Raw genomic sequence first — 19,256 nt, forward strand, 5'->3', positions numbered from 1 at the left:
TATTTCTTTATGGTAAAAAGTTTTAATATATTTCTTTAAACAGTGTCAAAGCATAATACTTGAACAAATATTAACCGTATTTGTGACATTTCCCACTATCATTAAATATTCAGTTTTTTAATAGAAATATTTTAGGAAATCACAATTGTATAGGTACATGAAAACACTGTTGCTACTGGCTGCTTGGTATCAGTTGTTATTAACTTTTTGCCATTAACTTGACTGTTCTTTCATGGTGGGACACCTCGGGTACATCTCGGCTCACCCACTGCACATCTCAGTATTTTTGTGCCCAACACTTTTGCAGACATGTCGGTGTGTACGTCACGTCTGTTGGTGCCCTCGGCATCCTTCGCCAAAATAGAAAGCTCTTAGTGGCAAAGTTTTCTGTTTGAAATGATTTTATTCACTCAAGTGCTATGAAGGAAAAACATTTAAGAACCTCAAAAAACTACTGCAAATTCCAGTGTGTCAGACTACTGTTCTCTAGTATTCTATTTCTTCAGGAAAGTTTCATAAATATTCCTTTTCAAATGATAAAAAAATCTTTACAAAAGTATTTTTTTTAAAAGCCTTAAGCACCCAGGCTGTCAGTTTCTACTTGACCACTTTCAAATGAAGTTGGGTTCAAGCATATTGTGTATGATTATTAACTAGCTACTTGTTTACATTCTTATATTAAAAAGAAACTTTTTCAATGTCTGTGACTATACATACAAAACACCTAAACCTGTTCAGTCAGTCACGTCCTGCTCGTTACACTACGTGACATCAAGCACGACGTAGTCGATATCAACAGATAAGATACACGAAAGCAGATGCACCTCTACAAAGATTACATGGCACAGATATTAATACTCAGCTCACCAATTTATACTTTTGATCAAAGTTCTTGAAGTTGTCTGCATTAAACAGAGGACGCTGTTTGACACACAATTATGAATAAAGAGTAAACAAAAACATTGACAGTTCAAATATACCCAAGTTTAAAAGCAATAAATGACTTTCAAAGTAAACAATAAAACACCTAATCATCTTTGCAATATTAAAATATGTGCACATAATACATAAAATAAGTTTACAGTGTAAAGTAACTTTTTGGCAAAAGTGTAGATGTGATTGTGTGAACAGCTACAAATAAAGAATGCAAATGAAATTGTCAAAAAGTGTTACGCCGCCCCCAAGTCCCTTAAGGTTTTCTGTTGCTGGCCTTTTGCTACACATGCACATTTCTGTCCCCCATTATGCCTTTTCACTTGAGTGTTCATATAAAGCTGCGTTGGCTTTTTTAGGCTCTCACTGAACTGTTCCTTTTGCTCTCCAGTGAAATTTTGTGGATGCGGGTGCCTTCTGCTGAATGGCAGCTGCATGCTTATTTTGAAGCTTGAACGCTAATGGCCGCCTTATTTTTGACAAGATGTTTATGCAGGTGATTTGACGAATTTGCCCAATGTTTAACTGTTTTAAATGTAATGCTAAGCTGTTTGTTACAAAACTAAATGGATTTATCTTATAGTAATCACAAACATTGTGCTTTAATTGACAAATAACAGCTTCTGTAAGAATATGAAATAGGCAGGAGTTTCCAGCTGCTTATTACAATTCTACATTTGCTCTTCCTGAGTTCTTTGCCAAATGTACATCTCGGAACGACTTGTTGTGTATCACAATCCAGTGCTTAGGCATACTTTAAAGGCCGCCGATTTAGCAGGTAATGCCATACATAACTGGGCAGGTCTGCGTGTACCAGTTGTAAGTCGTCATGTTCAGGCACTGGGATGAGAGTCTTCTAACTGACCACAGGGCCACACTACTCGTGTGCTGTCGGTAGGTTTGGTTTTGGTCACGTGGTTCAGGCTCCGCCAGTCTAGTTGTAACACACTATTTACATTTAAAAAGTGAGATATGTGTCTTTATATGTCACAAGACGTTAACGATAATTGTAGCAAGTTGTTTTCCTGAGCCGCACATTCCATAAACTATCATCAAATACTATGGAGACTGGATCCTTTTTAATTATAACAATTCTTGTAAAAGGAAAAAGATAAAAAAAAAAAAAAAAAATGCCATAATTGTAATAATCCTAAATTCTAGTGAGCACAAGCACTTGGCTTACACAAGTTCACTGTAAGACTTCCACATTTTTCTTCCTGCTTATTTAGTTTTAGTCTCTGGGCCTTTCTGCTCTACAGATGGGTGTCTTCTTCGTCCAGGTCCTCCTTAGTGAAGTTATCAATTGGCACAATCCAGCTGTCATTGAATTCACAGTTCAAGTTGGCCTTTTTCTCCTGCATCTCTGGTTGAACTTCCATCACCTCCAATGTCGGGTTATCATGGTAACCATTTTCAACTGTCTGCATTTCCTCCGTAAGATGGTGCTACAAAAAAAATGAAGGATCAAATATAAGGTGCATTCAAATAAACATACTATAAGCTGATTTTTTTTTTGTTAAATGCAGTAACCTTCTGCAACAAACATTTGTTTAATTGAAATAGGAATTTGTGTCTAATTGAAAGAAGTCATGCTATGGGCCTCCAGGACTGAGACTACATATCTGTGAAGTAGAAAGTACAGAAGATGGCCATTTTAAAGCATTGAAACTGGACACTCAGTAAAAACTGTCCTTGAATTTAGGATGAGTACCATAAAAAGCAACACTGGCCTCCACTCAGGACCCAAACCAGCAAGGCAGGGTGTTGCAAAGGGTCAGAGGATACTTTGACATGGTGGCTGTTAGATTTCATAAGCTTTCTCCATCACCCAAAGTAAGCCCCTGGGTGACTCGGACAAGAAGAAGGCTGTAAGTGAAGATTTCAATATCCACTCCTTGCCAGCAGCTATTGAAGTCCTAACTTTGGAGATGAGTTTGGGATAAAGAGTCATGAGCTGGAAGGTAGGGAAGCCCAATAGTGAAGGGCAGGTGGGGGACAGGGTTGTTTGTGTGTCTTTAGAGTGTCCAAATGCAGTCTGGGAAAAATTCAGATTTTCATAACTTTGTGTAAAGAATTACTATTAAGGGAGTCCATCCTGGATGAAATAACCTTGAACAGGACACCAGTTTCACTGGGCTGATTTGGAATGATCTACAAAATAAAACTGCATATGTGGACCACTGGGGCTGTCCGGAATTTGTGACAAAACGCTGAGAGAATATGTAAATGGCCCACTGAAACCATCAAAATTTGGTATCGATCCACAGGCCAGCTATATGCAGCTACACTACTGTCAATACTTTATTACAATGGAAATGGAGGATATTTTACCACTGGTTTCTGGTGTTCCTCCCAGAATGTCATCTGTTTGAATATGCACATCAATATAAATAGTCCCCTGTGTTCAGTGTTTTGCTAAAAGACAATGGCAAAAGCACATGTAAAATATAAACATTTCAATGAATGTAAAATGGTGCTCCTGCTCAGTGAAGTGTAGGCAAGGAAAAACATACTATTTGGTAGCATAAGCAGTGGTGTAAGCACAACAAGGGCAATTGATGGAGTGGCACATTGTGGCCAAGGCACTCAAAAGTTCAAGTTCAGAAAGTCGCACAGTGCCCCAAATAACTCGGATATCACAGTCAACCTGGAAAGGTGAGTCTTGAGTGTAAGGGTCTCACACTGTTTGTAAATTCAACTTAACCCCCACCCATGAGAAACAAATTAAGGCCAACAGCCAGAGTAACATTTTTAAGAGTAGTAAAGACAGAAAGTAGTCGAAGTGCTTACTCTAAAATATTATTGATTAGATCCTGCCAGGTTTTAAAAACGTTTTGCACAGATCCTCTAACAGAATATGTTTTTTTCCAATTTCAAATTGTATAAAACATCAGGCCCTGCGGTGGGCTGGCGCCCTGCCCGGGCTTTGTTTCCTGCCTTGCACCCTGTGTTGGCTGGGATTGGCTCCAGCAGACCCCTGTTACCCTCTAGTTAGGATATAGCAGGTTGGATAAAGGATGGATGGATAAAACTTTGGTTTCCCACTGACTTAAAAGAGGAGAGTTAGGATTCTTCCAGTTGAGCAAGATAAGTTTACATGAAATAGTGTAGTGAAGGCAATCACAGTTTGTTTGTCCTTCTCCACTTTAAGCCCATCAAGAAGAACACCAAGCACAGCTGTTAATGGGTTAGGAGGGATTGTGACACCAAGGCTGTCTGAAAGGCACTTAAAAGATTTTGGTCCAGAATGATGTTAATTTGGTGAACGCCCAAAACATGTGACCTGGTGAGCTTGGGGCCCGATTGTAATGTGTGCAGGCTGGATTTCTAAATGAGAGAAACATTTTAAGCTGAGTTTTGTGCATATGGAGCTCAAGTGAATTCTATGCCTGGCTGCATTGGCGAGACGTGCCATGGCAGTTGGAATAGTTTGGCCATTCCATGCACTACTGTATTGTTACAGATTGATTACCATCAAGAGCTTTACATTTGTAAACGATATGCAATTAATTTCAATAAAGCCCACGTCACGGATGCAAATCTAAAAGAGAAAAGGAAACCACACAGAAACAGCAGCACTGCTTTGATGTTGGGTGCCTCCTGCTTACAAAACCAAGCAGAAACGTGCGTACACATGGTCTGAGGCGGCTGTGAATATGTGTGTAGCTTTACAGCAAGTTTACTTTTTACACATCTCGATGCGAGTGTGGAAACAGGTGCAGGCAACATTTTTGGGCGTACGCACAGTTTATACAAGACCCCGGGCCTCCTGCTTGATAACTGGTGCAAAGTTTTGTCCATCAGGGCTATACAGCCATCTGTCTCTCTGACCAATGTGACTTTTTGCCTGTAGGGGTCTCTGCTGACATGTCAACTTAATTCTGATTAATAACCTTTTGTTATCAGATGAGACTCGGTGCAGACTGACCAAATGTTGACAGAACAGCAGGACAGTTCATCAATTTGAACAGAATCCTTCAGGTATGCTGGCAGACAGAAGGTAACGGGCTTTGTGCAGCTCTGCAAGGCCTTATGTATCTAACAAAATCGTGCAATGCCCACTTTGTCCTACAATGTTTAACTCATGTTGGTTATGTTTCTACTGTGCTGCATGCACCGCAATGAAACTGAGATGAGTGTAACTGCATTCTGCAAGAGGTATGACATAGCTCATGGAACAGCCACAACATCTATTATAAAGATGATAACAGCGTAACTAGACACTGGATGGATGTTACATGACTGACCTCATAGAGTGTAAATGCAGCCTGCAGAATCTGTTGATGAAAACCTCATAATCGACATATATTAATAAGAAATAGAGTACTACATCTTACTTAGATTTGCCTCTCCTACCCATCTCAAAAGCAGAGACGAGAAAGATTTAATACTTATATATAATGTCTCGACATTTTCAAATGCTTGGAATGGTTCAGACTTGCTCAGTAAATTACAGGACAATACTGATAAATGTCTGTAAGATCCTGACAAATGTAATTACAATTTTAAGTAAAATAAGTGATCCACCTTCAAATGATGCTATTGCAGGTGAGTTAAACTCTTCCAGTTGGGCAGGGTAAGAAGGCACGCTACTAGTTTGGTTTAAAGTTGTCAAAACGGTGAAGTCCAGTCAGGTGTGGTCTCAAGTGGAGCTGTTAGAGGATTACACAGATTCGAATTGCTAAGCTACGCTTCATTTGCAAATGTGTCGGCCTTACAAGGTCTTCCTTCACCCACATACATTTTGGAGTTGAGAGAGATGCATGTGATGCACAATTTGGAGTCGAGTTAGACCATGTTTTCCACATGTTGATTATCTTCCACTGATGATCTGAAACTTGAATTTAAAGGTCACAATTGCAGAGTTGTCTCAGGTAATCAACAAATGTGTTTTATTGAAACCCTTTCATCACTTGGAAATCCATCCATCCAGTATCCAACCCGCTATATCCTAACTACAGGGTCACAGGGGTCTGCTGGAGCCAATCCCAGCCAACACAGGGCGCAAGGCAGGAAACAAACCCCGGGCAGGGCGCCAGCCCACCACACACTTGGAAATACTACCTTTTTATTTATCTTAGTTTCTAGCTGTAACAGATTAGAAGGGTGGCCAGGTTTCGTTAAACAAGGCCTTTAATTTGAATGTACAGTGGTAAAACAAGGTTAGATTTAAGGCACTGTCGTTCAAAAGGTAAAACTTAGGGCTGGAAATGAATTAAATTTAATTAATTGCATAAATGTATGTAATTAATCACAATTAATTGTTTCCAACATTAAAACATAATTATAAAATATACAAATCATGAAGTAAATACACACTGAATCCTAAAATTAATGTAGAATCAACACAAAGGAATTAAAAAAAATAATGGCCTAGTTTAAACTTAAACAATGACCGTAAACCTGAACTTTTAACAAACTGCTACTTGAGCAAATTGAACCGGAATTTGAATGCCTTTCTAAAAGGCAAGTTGAAAAGAAGTCAATAAGAAAATGAGGCCAATGTATGAATTATCAAACTGGCATAGCATATGAGAAGACACAGATGTGGCAAAGTAAAATGATATGATCAAAGCGACTGCTGACTTTGAATGTACTACTAAAAACTGATATAACTGAAAGAATATGCATCTCTTAAACGGGAAAACATTAAAACGTGTGTTAAAACTCTGCAAATGCTATCCTCAATTGTTCATCACCATCAACAATGAAAATTATACTTTACACAAATGCTGGGTCTGTGAACGGCAATCTCCGAGCTGCTGAGCCCCTTTGAACAACTGTGAGAGATTTAATGCTTTTGTGGTTGGTAGAATCAGGGTGTGCTTTGGGATTCTTTTGGGGTAACAAAAATGTGCCACCACAGACAAATACCTTTGCTCCTGGCACGCTAAAAAAGATCTGCATAGCTGCTAGCTCGGTTAAAAACAGACACTGTGCATTACTTGCATGAGTATGTTGCATTCTTCACAGAAATTAGCAAAGATAATGCATACTGGAATAATGGGTAGTGATAATCATTACACATCTGCTTCATACAATTTTGACATTATATTAGGGCAGTCAGCACTGGCAGTGGACTGGCAGACTGGTGAGTTAAATACACAGGTACTAGAGACTTATTTTGGTTCTAGTGCCACTCAAAGATACTATAACTTATTTAGCCCTTGTGATACGACTTTGATTTGATCTTCTTACAGAAACATTTTACCTTGGCAACTCTTTTCTCTAACATTGCACCAGCACTGCCATAAACCCCCCTGTGCCCACCCCCTTTCCTCCCACTCCCCTGTGTCAGTATGTATAAATCAAGAAAATGAACACCAGTGCTACGTATTGACATGTGCCATTATTGTTGTGAACCGCATAATACGAAATGTTAAGACTTTAAATGAAAAGTTTACTTCATTAAATTTTGAAAGGTAGTATATAAATCCAGTACTATATGTGAATGTAATTCTTTATGTACACGTGTAACTTTTTTGTATTATTGTTTCATAATGTTAAAAAAAATTTAAAAATTCCTCCCTGACCAGTGCACTGCATGAGGGGTTTGGCTTGTTGCCGGCCCAGTACTCTTTAACATGTTAAGCAGGCCACATTAATTACAAAAAATAAAACGTCAACTTTCCCAGGCCTAATAAAAATATATTATCATTATACAAATCTCTGTAGGGTGGACATATACAATTCTCTTGGGTTGTTATTCTACATGCAGAATTTCCTCTCCATGTCTCTAACCAAACAGGTTCAACTTGTTATGCAAGTTATGAAAGCCAGAGATGATCTGCAGGACCAGCGGTGTGGACACTGCCGACCTGCTTTGTAAGTTCCAGCTGAATGAGGCTAACCACAAAGACGGTGTTAACCGGACTGAGACAGGAAACTGCAGTTCCACAGATCAGAAACGGTTACCAAAACCAAAGAACAAAGCTGTTAGCAATGTCCGAAGGAGAAAAGCCAGAGGCTGATAACAAAAGACATACGATCACCAAAACCTGCCGCCAAGCTGTTAACAGACCCGGAAGGAGAACTGCTCTGAGTCAAAAACCAAATGGCATCCACTATGAAGAGCTCACACACTTTAGTCATTGTAGTTTACAACCCTTAATTTGGGATGTTGCACTGAACGCAGTGCAGGTTATGAAGCAAAGCATTGTTGACATGGTGTCTTCTGGGAGTTAGGCCCCTGGCAATGGCGCACGGCATTCTGACAGCACCATCATAAAATGGCAACATGGCACACTCAAAAATAATGACAATAAAATTCTATGAACTGGTAGTCACATTATTAGTACAAAACACAGATGTACTGTATCACATTCACTCTAAGAAACTAAGATGCTGCAGTGAAAAAAAAATTAACAAGTGTCCCAGTTCTGTTTTTTTTCCAGAATTTTAGTCTCCAAAGTCTCATCTTAGCAGCTCAGCAGTAAAAATGAAAGCTGGAAAGTGGCATGACATCCTCTGCATTAGACCTCTGAAGTTTGATCTATTTCTTTGTTATCTGTAGCCTCTTCATAATCCAAATGTTACAAATATGCCCTTCCGTTTTAAGAAATAATTTTTCATTGGTGTATATTTTTGTTTATACAGTATGTACTGTACATGCATATATGCAACATAGAAACCAATAACTGATTTTAAAATACATCCAAGACGTTACTAGTGTTTCTAATTGCTATTACTGTTTGAAATGACTGATTTTCATATGTGTCTGCAAAGTATTTTCAGCTGCAGGTGTCCTAATGGTGCCCTCCGTCAGCATATCCTTAATTTGTCACATGTTAATGCCAATTGGCTATTAGGTAAACCTTTCTAACTGCATTAGCACCACTGAAACCGGCTATTCTGTTCACTTTGGTTGCAAGGTAAGTGAGAAACATGTTGGTTTATTTATTTATTTTTGCAGAATGAAGGTTATTTCAAGTGAAAGATTGCCAGGAATCCCAGTAATTCCTCACTATATCGCGCTTCGACTTTCGCGGCTTCACTCTATCGCGGATTTTACATGTAAGCATATCTAAATATATATCATGGATTTTTCGCTGGTTCACAGATTTCTGCGGACAGTGGGTCTTTTAATTTATGGCGCATGCTTCCTCAGTTGCTTTGCCCAGTTGATTTCATACAAGGGACGCTATTGGCGGATGGCTGAGAAGCTAACCAATCAGAGCACGCAGTTAAGTTCCTGTGTGCTGAATGCGATGTTAACCAGGAAGTCTCGTCTTGCTCATTCAGCATCAATGTGTTTCGCTGTTTAAAGAGTTAACTTTTGTGCTCTTTTGTGTTTATCTTTGTGCATAGTCAAGCCATTCATTATGGCTCCAAAACGATCTGCTCCTGCTACTGCTTCAATGAGGCTATGATTCTAATTTATTTAAAAAGTAGGAAAGGAATATAAGATCTACAGCCACAGTGTCCTTTTAACCAGGGTGCAAAACGAGTTGTTTGTGGATGTAATAAGGCAGTAGTCTGGATGGAATCCGCTTTAGGGATTTGGATTGAAGACTGCCAGAAGAAGAACAACGGCAGTGCTACACAATCGCCTGAAGTGGCTACTTTGGAAGAACTGTAACGCTCTCCTTTGTTGTGCAGTAAAATTAAACTCATTGTTATCGGACAAGTCATCCTGTCATTGTTGGTGAGTAACTATAATTAATTTTCTACTTACAGTACTTAGTACATGTACGTACGTTTAGTGTCACTGTACACACATTTACTGTATACTATTTTTCTTGCATTGTACGTATTTATTGCTGGTGGCCTGTCTATCATAATGGCTGTAATATATGTGATATCGGAGACACTCAATATCTTTAAAATAATATTTAGGTTTTACTGTATATAAACAGTGTGTTTATATACATAATGTCAATGAATTTTACCTAATATCTAAGAGAATACAAAGGGATTATGCTGTATAACTGTGCAGGGAATATTTATAAAAAGTGTGGGAGAGTTTATAAGGGCTTAAAATATATAAAAATAACCATACAAACATATGGTTTCTACTTCGCGGATTTTCATCTATCACGGGGGGGTCTGGAACGCAACCCCTGCGATCAAGGAGGGATTACTGTATATATATATATATGTATATATATATATATATATATATATATATATATATATATATATATATATTTTTTTTTTTACAAAGTGTCTGTTACTTTCTTGAAAAAGAGAGGTAACTCATCTATCCAGGATAGAAAAAGAAATGGAAGACCCAGATGGGCAACTGCATCCAAGGATAAGAACACCAGAGTGAGCAGTTTGAGAAATAAACACTTTACTGGTCCTCAGACAGCTTCTTCATTAAATACAGAACAAATATCATATTCATCTAAAATGGAGTAAAGACAACCCCAGGAAGCTTGACAATAATGGACGGTTCCAGTCAGATTCCAGCTAATGCCCGAGTTTATTTGCCATTTTAATCTTTTCTTTTTATTTGCCAGTTTCAGATAATGGCTTTTCCTTTCAAACTCTTAGCCCAGCATCCTGGAATTGTCTTTTAATGTCATCATCGTTGCAGATGACAGTGGTATTTGAAGTGTATTTAAGGAAAAATGTGGCTTTGCTGTCATATGTGAATAATGAATTAAACATTTGTCATTTCAAGCAGTAATGGCCATTATGTCTTGGGAGAAGGGAGGAAGATGTTATGTGAGTTTGTAAAGACTGTTTCACCATTTCAACATTACTGTGAGTAGGATGGACAGTATGGGGATTGGCTGACAAACATTTATGAATGTTTGTTACTTTTGAAAATAAATGTCACTTGCACTATAGTGCTATTGAGACTGTTCCTTTCTTTAGATCAGGGGTACACAATACGTCGATCACGATTTATCGGTAGATCGGAAAGGAAGTGCAGGTAGATCGCGTTGCATTCAAAAAATTTTTTTTTTAATGTTAGTCTATCATATGTCCTCCCTGTGGCATTTGCCACTTGACTGACATACAGGGCAGCCAGTCTGAGATCTCTTCTCTTCTAACACACTGGTCATCCCACACACATGATCAAACGCGTGAGCTACTGCAAAACTCTGGCTGTGATCTAATTAGCCTTCCAATTTATATCGAATAAAGAAGGGATTTAAAAAAAAATGTTTATGTGCTGGATGTGGAATTGGAAGAGGATTTTTTTCTCTCACAATGTCACAATCAAAGTGCGTTTGTCTGATCTGTCAATCTATCATTGCTATTCCAAAGAATTAAAATGTGGAAAGGCACTTTCAAACTGTTCATAAAAACTGAGAAACAGACTTCCTTCCGAAAAGCGATCTGAGAAAGAGAAAGGAGAGGGAACTAAAATCTCAGTTAATCGGACAGCCGTCATTTTTCACTTGGCTGAATTCAAAAGCAAAGGCAGACACACTGAAGCATCATTCCGGGTCAGTCACTCGATCATTAAGCATAAGAAGTCCTTCCATGATGAAATGATAAAAGGTGCCTTTGTTGAGGCAGATGGCTAGGGAGAAATTCATGCTGAGATTTCAAGACCACTGGCCAGAAAAAAATGAGTTTCTTCTTGTCATTAAACATGCAGAATACAAGCAACTTAATAATGATCAATGGCCGCTAGACTTGGCATTTTTTTTCCAATCTGACCAACATGTTGAATGAGCTTAATTTACAGCTGCAAGGAAAAGAGAAAACCATGGTCAATATGATTAGCTCAGTTAATGCTTTCAAACGAAAAATGCAACATCTGTTCTCAAAGCTGCAGTGCCTTGATTTGGGGAACATCCAAAACCTTTTGTCAGAGCTGGAGACGCAATGGAAGGTGTGTGCGCAACTTGACAGCATACACTACACAGAGCAGATTGAAAATTGTCTGTCAGACTTTGACAGACGGTTTCAAGACTCAGCTTTACTTGAGCCAATCGCTACATTTAAATGCTATCCATTTAGAGAAGATGTTGAGGGTGATTCACCTGCATGAAAAATTGCAACACTGTTTCACCTAAAACTCCTCTACAGTGGAGGATGAGATTTTGACACTGCAGGATGACATTTAGCTGAAGTCTGGGGCTCATGGACAGTTCTGGAACTTACAGAGGAAAAGTACCCAAACAGGAGGAAATGTGCTACCTCCTTGACTGCATTATTCGGCTCTACTTATTTATGCGACTCAGCCTTTTCCCACATGAAGATTATTAAATCTAAATACTGTAGTGACCATAAATGTATTGAATTGTTACTGTGCCATAAAGGTTATTCAGTTATGCAAGGTACGACAACATATATTTTATGTATAAAGTATACTCACAAATACTGTATATACATATATATAATTTTTTAATGTAGGTAGATCATTTCGACCTGGTCATTTTAAAAGTAGCTCGCAAGACAAAGAAGTGTGGGCACCCCTGCTTTAGAGGGGCTTGTGAACTAACACAAAAAAAAATTATTATTGAAATCAATAAAGACATACCCGTTTTTTTCCAAAATTCCTTCTTTGGTAACATGTACACGAAATGATGCCCAACAGTAAAAGCAGAAGCACACCAACTGAAGTGAGAATGGCTATCAATGTTTGATTAACAGGTTTGTTACCATCATCCTTTTTCAGCTGAGCCACAGTGATGTTTATCTATACAAGAATAGAAACAGTTTACCAATCAAACATGATTACCACTTTAGAACATAATCATTTCCAAATAATACAATAAAAACTACTAATTATCCATGGCAAACAAGTCAACTTTCCCTGAAAGTCTAAATTTTTTGGTCAGAATACAGTCATATGAAAAAGTTTGTGAACCCCTCTTAATTCTTTGGATTTTTGTTTATCATTGGCTGAGCTTTCAAAGTAGCAACTTCCTTTTAATATATGACATGCCTTATGGAAACAGTAGTATTTCAGCAGTGACATTAAATTTATTGGATTAACAGAAAATATGCAATATGCATCATAACAAAATTGAACAGGTACATAAATTTGGGAACTCCAACAGAGATATTACATCAATACTTAGTTGAGCCTCCTTTTGCAAATATAACAGCCTCTAGACGCCTCCTATAACCTTTGATGACGGTCTGGATTCTGAATGGAGGTATTTTTGACCATTCTTCCATACAAAATCTTTCTAGTTAAGTTAAATTTGATGGCTGCCGAGCATGGACAGCCTGCTTCAAATCATCCCATAGATTTTTGATGATATTGAAGTCAGGCGACTGTGACGGCCATTCCAGAATATTGTGCTTCTCCCTCTGCATTTGAATGCCTTTGTAGATTTCAAACTGTTTTGGGTCATTGACTTGTTGGAATATCCAACCCCTGCGTAACTTCAACTTTGTGACTGATGCTTGAACATTATCCTGAAGAATTTGTTGATATTGGGTTGAATTCATCTGACCCTCGACTTTATCAAGGGCCCCAGTCCCTGAACTAGCCACACAGCCCCACCGCATGATGGAACTTCCACCAAATTTGACAGTAGGTAGCAGGCGTTTTTTCTTGCAATACAGCGTTCTTCTTCTGCCACGCAAAGCGCTTTTTGTTATGACCAAATAACTCAATTTGTGTCTCATCAGTCCAAAGCACTTTGTTCCAAAATGAATCTGGCTTGTCTAAATGAGCATTGACATACAACAAGTGACTCTGTTTGGGGCGTGAGTCCAGAAAGGGCTTCTTTCTCATCACCCTGCCATACAGATGTTCTTTGTGCAAATTGTGCTGAATTGTAGAACGATGTACAGATACACCATCTGCAGCAAGATGTTCTTGCAGGTCTTTGGAGGTGATCTGTGGGTTGTTTGTAACCATTCTCACAATCCTGCGCATATGACACTCCTGCATTTTTCTTGGCCTGCCAGACCAAGTTTAACAGCAACTGTGCCTGTGGCCTTCCATTTCCTGATTCCATTCCTTACAGTTGAAACTGACAGTTTAAACCTCTGAGATAGCTTTTTGTAGCCTTCCCCTAAGCCAGGATACTGAACAATCTTTGTTTTCAGATCTTTTGAGAGTTGCTTTGAGGATCCCATGCTGTCACTCTTCAGGGGAGAGTCAAAGGGAAGCACAACTTGCAATTGACCACCTTAAATACATTTTCTCATGATTGGACACACCTGTCTATGAAGTTCAAGGCTTAACAAGCTAATCCAACCAATTTGGTGTTGCAAGTAATCAGTATTGAGCAGTTAAAAATTACAAGGGGACCCAAATTTTGTTTTTCACATTTGATTTAATGTCATACAACTAAATACTGCTTCACTAAAAATCTTTGATCGGAAAACACCCCAGTACTCAGATGTTCCTAGGAAACGAAAGACATACCACTGTTATCTTTTTTGTTGAAAGTAAATTAGTATGCAGGCTGAGAGGGATTAACAAACATTTTCATATGACTGTATAGTCAAGATCTGGCATCTACACCAAAAGAACATTAACATATCTAACAGTAAATAATAATAAAAATCTTACTCCTGTTATAGAACTGTCTATCTGTTGAAACCTTTCTTTCAGATCTTCAATGCGAACTAGAAAGATAAAAAAAACTGGCATTAGGCAGATGTAATTTACAGCTGTTAGAAACATCTATTTCTTTGTATTTTACAATTAGCAAAAAAGATACACAACATATTTAACTGTAAGCATTTGTCTTATTTTGTTGTTATTATTGTTTTAATGTTTGGTTTGGGTTCTTGTTAGTATGATAAAGTTAAGTTTACGGCAGTGTACTGTAAGAATAGGAACGAAAAACGGTGAGAAAGGAATTCAGTATAACAAAGGCTTAGGAAACCACCGCCGCAATATAACGAAAATAGCAAGAAGCGAAACCAATGTCAATGGTCGAGAGAGTACCTTCCTGTAGCAGGCTATGGAAAACATAGACATATATAGATAGATGCCGCATTCACTGTGTTGCCCAGTCAACACAATAAGTCAGCGTGTCCGCCCTATTGTGAGTGGTAAAAGTGCCATTTAAACTAATACAGGTAGACGTGAAAACCGGGTTTTCTGATGAAAAAACAATAACGTTTTAAACAGTATCGTTTACATACAACAGATTTTGGCGAATTGTTTACATGCAATTATTTATATCCATTTATACACTAAATGTGTGCGTATCCCATGGTCTTAGAGTTGGTGGGCGGGGCTCTGTGAGTTGGCGGGCATGGCTCTCTGTCTTGCTTGCCCTTAGTTAGAGTAGGCGATCGTGGCTCTCTGTCTTGTGTGCAGTGTAAAGTCAACGTGGCTCAGAGGTGCTTTTGGACTTTTGCACAGACGAAAGCGACTGAGGCTGTGTTTGGTGAGTTGTTGCGTGCCTCGAGAGCAACGCTGGACTCGGGAGGATGGTTACAGTTGGCATGCGTGGCTCTGTCGTGCATATCCCATGATGTGGTAGGAGGGTTAGAGTTGGCAGAGTTGGCATAGAGTTATATAGATGACTCCAAATCACAAACATTGTAAGTAATCCTAAAATAACAAGGCAAAATGGGCATGGATATCTTTTAGTCAATGAGAATCATTCATACGTCACTGTAAACCATCAATTAGAGCTACGTTACTATGACAGGTTACCTGGGTGGCAAGTGGGTATCTAATTTGTCTAATTGTTGTAGTGTATTTTGGGCAGTGGGCATGTGGCCTACATCAAAATCCTCCCATGCGAAAAAAAATATATATATATTTTATAAATATACAATAGGTGTGTTGAATCCATTTCTGAAATTGGAATTTCTCTACCACAAACTGTTTCTGTTAGATATGTGATTATGAGAAAAATGCAATTTGAATAAAATAAAAAAATAAATAATTTAAATAATAATTTGCTTTATGGCTTAAGTATTGTTCAGAATATTATCTGAAGTATATTTTAAGCTGAAAAATGGCAGTTTACCTTAAAATTTGTTGAGGTGGAAACAACACAAAATCAAACATTTACTGTACATTTTCTGCTCTCTGGGAGTATTTTTTCTCTCTTCTTATTCTGTCAGAATAGACAGAAATTTAGAGAGATGACATTTTATTGCGTACAAGAGAAAAAGGTGTTGTTTAAATGGCATGCCTGGTCGGGATGATGCATCCATTGTCGTGAATAGGTAACAGGTAAGCAAATAGTAAAAGAATATACACCCTTCTTTACTGAGGTAAAAAAAGACTGTATGCCACAGTTTTCATGGGAATATGAAGGTGGAAAACTACGAGAACTAGTTGAAGAGCTTCCTATCTAGCACTTGGGTGCAACATGTCTTTAAAAATTCATTTCCTACACTATCATCTGGGTTTTTCTCTGAAAACATGGGAGTGATCTCTGATAAATATGTGCAAAGGTTCCACCAGAACAGTGCTCAGATTCAGTGTCCTTAAATTCAAAGATATTATAGTGGAAAGTGGGGTGAGTCTAACATTATTTTCAAATTTTCATTTAAGACTGCTTGTGACAAATAAGGTAAAACACAGAAATATCTGTCAATGACTTTCTGTGGATTATATGCAAGTATTTGCTGTTGAAAATTGCAAGAATACAGTATGTAAACAGATATTAGCGCAATAAATTAGAAAATAAAAACAACCTACTGCAAGTAACAACTCCCAAGACAATGAGTTCATTAGGTTGATCACTTTTCTCTTTGAGCCTCAGCGTACAGGGACACGAATTACCACCATTCAGCTTACTGCAAAGATCCCGGGTCAGATTATGTGCAGTCTCTGAAAGCCTGAAATCTTCCTACATTAAAAAAAAAATTGCTACATTAACATTAAGACACTCGACTTCACAATTACTGTAACATGATTAAATAAAAAGCTAAAAATGAGATATACTTCATCATAAGAAAAGTTGTTTTAATTTTTTTTAGTCATTTTTAAAAATACTAAATTAAAAGCATTTATTAAGGACTCAAAAAAAAGATTGAGAGGCTAATTTCAAAACATAAACACTACAAGTATTACAACTTGATTCTATTGTCGTGAACTACAGCAAATGATTAAGCAGTGGGTCGAAATCCAATGGTTTTCCTGTTTAGTTTACTACGTATTAGCAATACATTTAATCTGGACAAACTATTACATTTGAGACTGTTCTTTCTCAAATCCATGAGATGCCATATGATTTCTGCCCTGTCTATAGAAGAGTAACGCACAAGATGTGTCCTTAATGTGTCAACACATAACATGGGATAAAAAAGAGAAAAGTTTTTCTTGGTTATAAATGTTAGCCTAGCCAACATTCACCAGAAGCTGGTTGATTTTAGCTATACAATGTTGCTGAGAGAACGGTAAAGAAGTCCCGACAAGCCTTTGAGGAACAAACTCCCACCTGATTTTTACAACCCTGGGTGTAGCTTCTCATAGAATTATGAAATTCTGGGGATGATCCAGATTGCCATTTGAATTGTATCACATTTATGACATCAAGGAACATTTCTTTGTGGTCAGCAAATAATTCTGAAGAATGTTTTGTCCTGATTTTGTATTGGCATTCAAAAAACAAATGTATGCAACCCCTTCATGCATTTCAGATATGACTAAATCCTAAGTGATACTAAATGCAGTTATTTACAGCTTAATTTGAGACTGAAATGTTACCTAACCACCAAGTTAATTAACCACTTATGCCCTCACAGGATTTTTTTGGCATTATCATGTTGAAATTACATACCCAAAAATAAATAGCTATTGTTCTGCCTGTGTAATAAAGGAGCTTCAAATAGCTAAAGAGTAATGAGTGCAACACTTTTTTTTTTTAAAGAAAGCAATTATATGATTAAAAACTTTTTTGTTTATGCCAGTGGTACTCATTAGGCAAGCTCTGGTCCAGCTCCAGACCCAAACACAATTAAAACTGGAATGTGAACAAAACTCGCTTATTTTGTATTTGCCATCGACACACAAGAAAAAATAGTACTATGTAAGCTATTTGTCTTCAAAAAATGAATACCTGGTGGTCTTGTATCTAGTTCAATAACAGAAGCTGTAACACTGTGTGTGTGACTTGATGACCACTGCTCAAGAATTCGGGCTGCCACTTTACACTGCATTAAGCAAGCTTTTCCTTAACGTTCAACTTTGTAATTCCACAGGCTGCAGTGAACATATACTCTGCAAATTGACAACGGTTAAAACTCAAAGAAAAAAAGTAAAAATGGTGTGAACAAAGAACATCCATCCATCCATTATCCAACCCGCTGTATCCTAACTACAGGGTCACAGGGGTCTGCTGGAGCCAATCCCACTGCAGTGCACACATACACACACACACACACACACACACCTGGGACAATTTGGAATCGCCAATCCACCTAACCTGCATGTCTTTGGACTGTGGGAGGAAACCGGAGTACGCAGAGGAAACCCCTGCAGACATGGGGAGAACACGCAAACCTCGCACAGGGAGGACCCGGGAAGCGGACCCAGGTCTCCTTACTGCGAGGCACCAGCACTACCACTGTGCCACCGTGCTGCCCAACAAAGAACATGAAAGCTGAAAATGAAAACTGTCTATTTAAGAATGTATGGACTAAAAAGTAATTTTTCATTCTTCCAGAAGGAAGTACAAAACCAATGTGTTAAATCTGCCAAAAAACAAATTCACTGTAATGAGTAGTAACGTGAAACACCACTATGACAAAAATCATACATTTTGAGGAGAACTATCACCAGAAAACTGAGGTAAAAGCCAAAAAATAAAAGAGTTGAAGTCATCATAACAATATACAAGCAGAATATTTTATTATTACACTAACTCAGCAACAGCATGCAATGGAAGTCTCTCTAAGGTACCTTCCTCTGATGCAGAAATAGCAAAGAATGTATGAGTGAAGCGATACAAGCTATGCTTGATGAAAAACAAAAGGATGAAATGACTGAAAAAAATAAGTCAAAAGCTTTGTTCAGATTCCAATGTAGCATGATCAACCGAAATACTTACTGAAGATTTACTAAAGCAACTTAGTTACTGTATGCCATTAAAAAGGAAAAAGTAATTTCACTAGCTATGGATGAATCAACAGTTATCACAGATAAAGCACACCTGATTTTCTCTCTTAGATTTTATGATGAAGAAAAGAAGGGATTTTGTGAGGATGTCTTTGGTCTGAAAACTCTTCATGGCCACACAGGAGGGGAAGACCTCAATATTGCAGATGCAGAGTGAGCGAGAGATTGACCTGAGCCATGTGGTGTCAATAGCTACCAACCATGACAGAGAAAGACAAGGGATTGGTGAAATGCTTGAAAGAGCATCACTCAAACCTGATATCCTATCACTGCATAATCCCCACATTTGGCATTTTGTGTGCAATTCTAGGAGAAATGTACTCGGAAGTTATGGTAACAGTGATGAAACATCTTAGTTTTTTGA

At 38.0% G+C, this 19,256-nt stretch overlaps 1 protein-coding gene across 1 annotated transcript in view; it reads right to left on the minus strand.

Annotated features, from left to right (window-relative positions):
* Positions 1 to 2: 2 nt before the first annotated feature.
* The window catches only part of podxl (podocalyxin-like), a 90,110-nt gene continuing 70,856 nt past the window's right edge, over positions 3 to 19,256 (minus strand). Inside the window, exons 5-8 of the mRNA XM_039761356.1 lie at positions 16,472 to 16,622; positions 14,372 to 14,427; positions 12,377 to 12,535; positions 3 to 2,378 (exon numbers count right to left, since the gene is read on the minus strand). Coding sequence (XP_039617290.1) covers positions 2,187 to 2,378; positions 12,377 to 12,535; positions 14,372 to 14,427; positions 16,472 to 16,622 — 558 coding nt within the window. The 3' untranslated portion in view covers positions 3 to 2,186. The remainder of the gene's footprint in view (positions 2,379 to 12,376; positions 12,536 to 14,371; positions 14,428 to 16,471; positions 16,623 to 19,256) is intronic.

This window comes from Polypterus senegalus, chromosome 8 (genome assembly GCF_016835505.1).
Source record: "Polypterus senegalus isolate Bchr_013 chromosome 8, ASM1683550v1, whole genome shotgun sequence".
In the NCBI taxonomy this organism is placed as follows: domain Eukaryota; kingdom Metazoa; phylum Chordata; class Cladistia; order Polypteriformes; family Polypteridae; genus Polypterus; species Polypterus senegalus.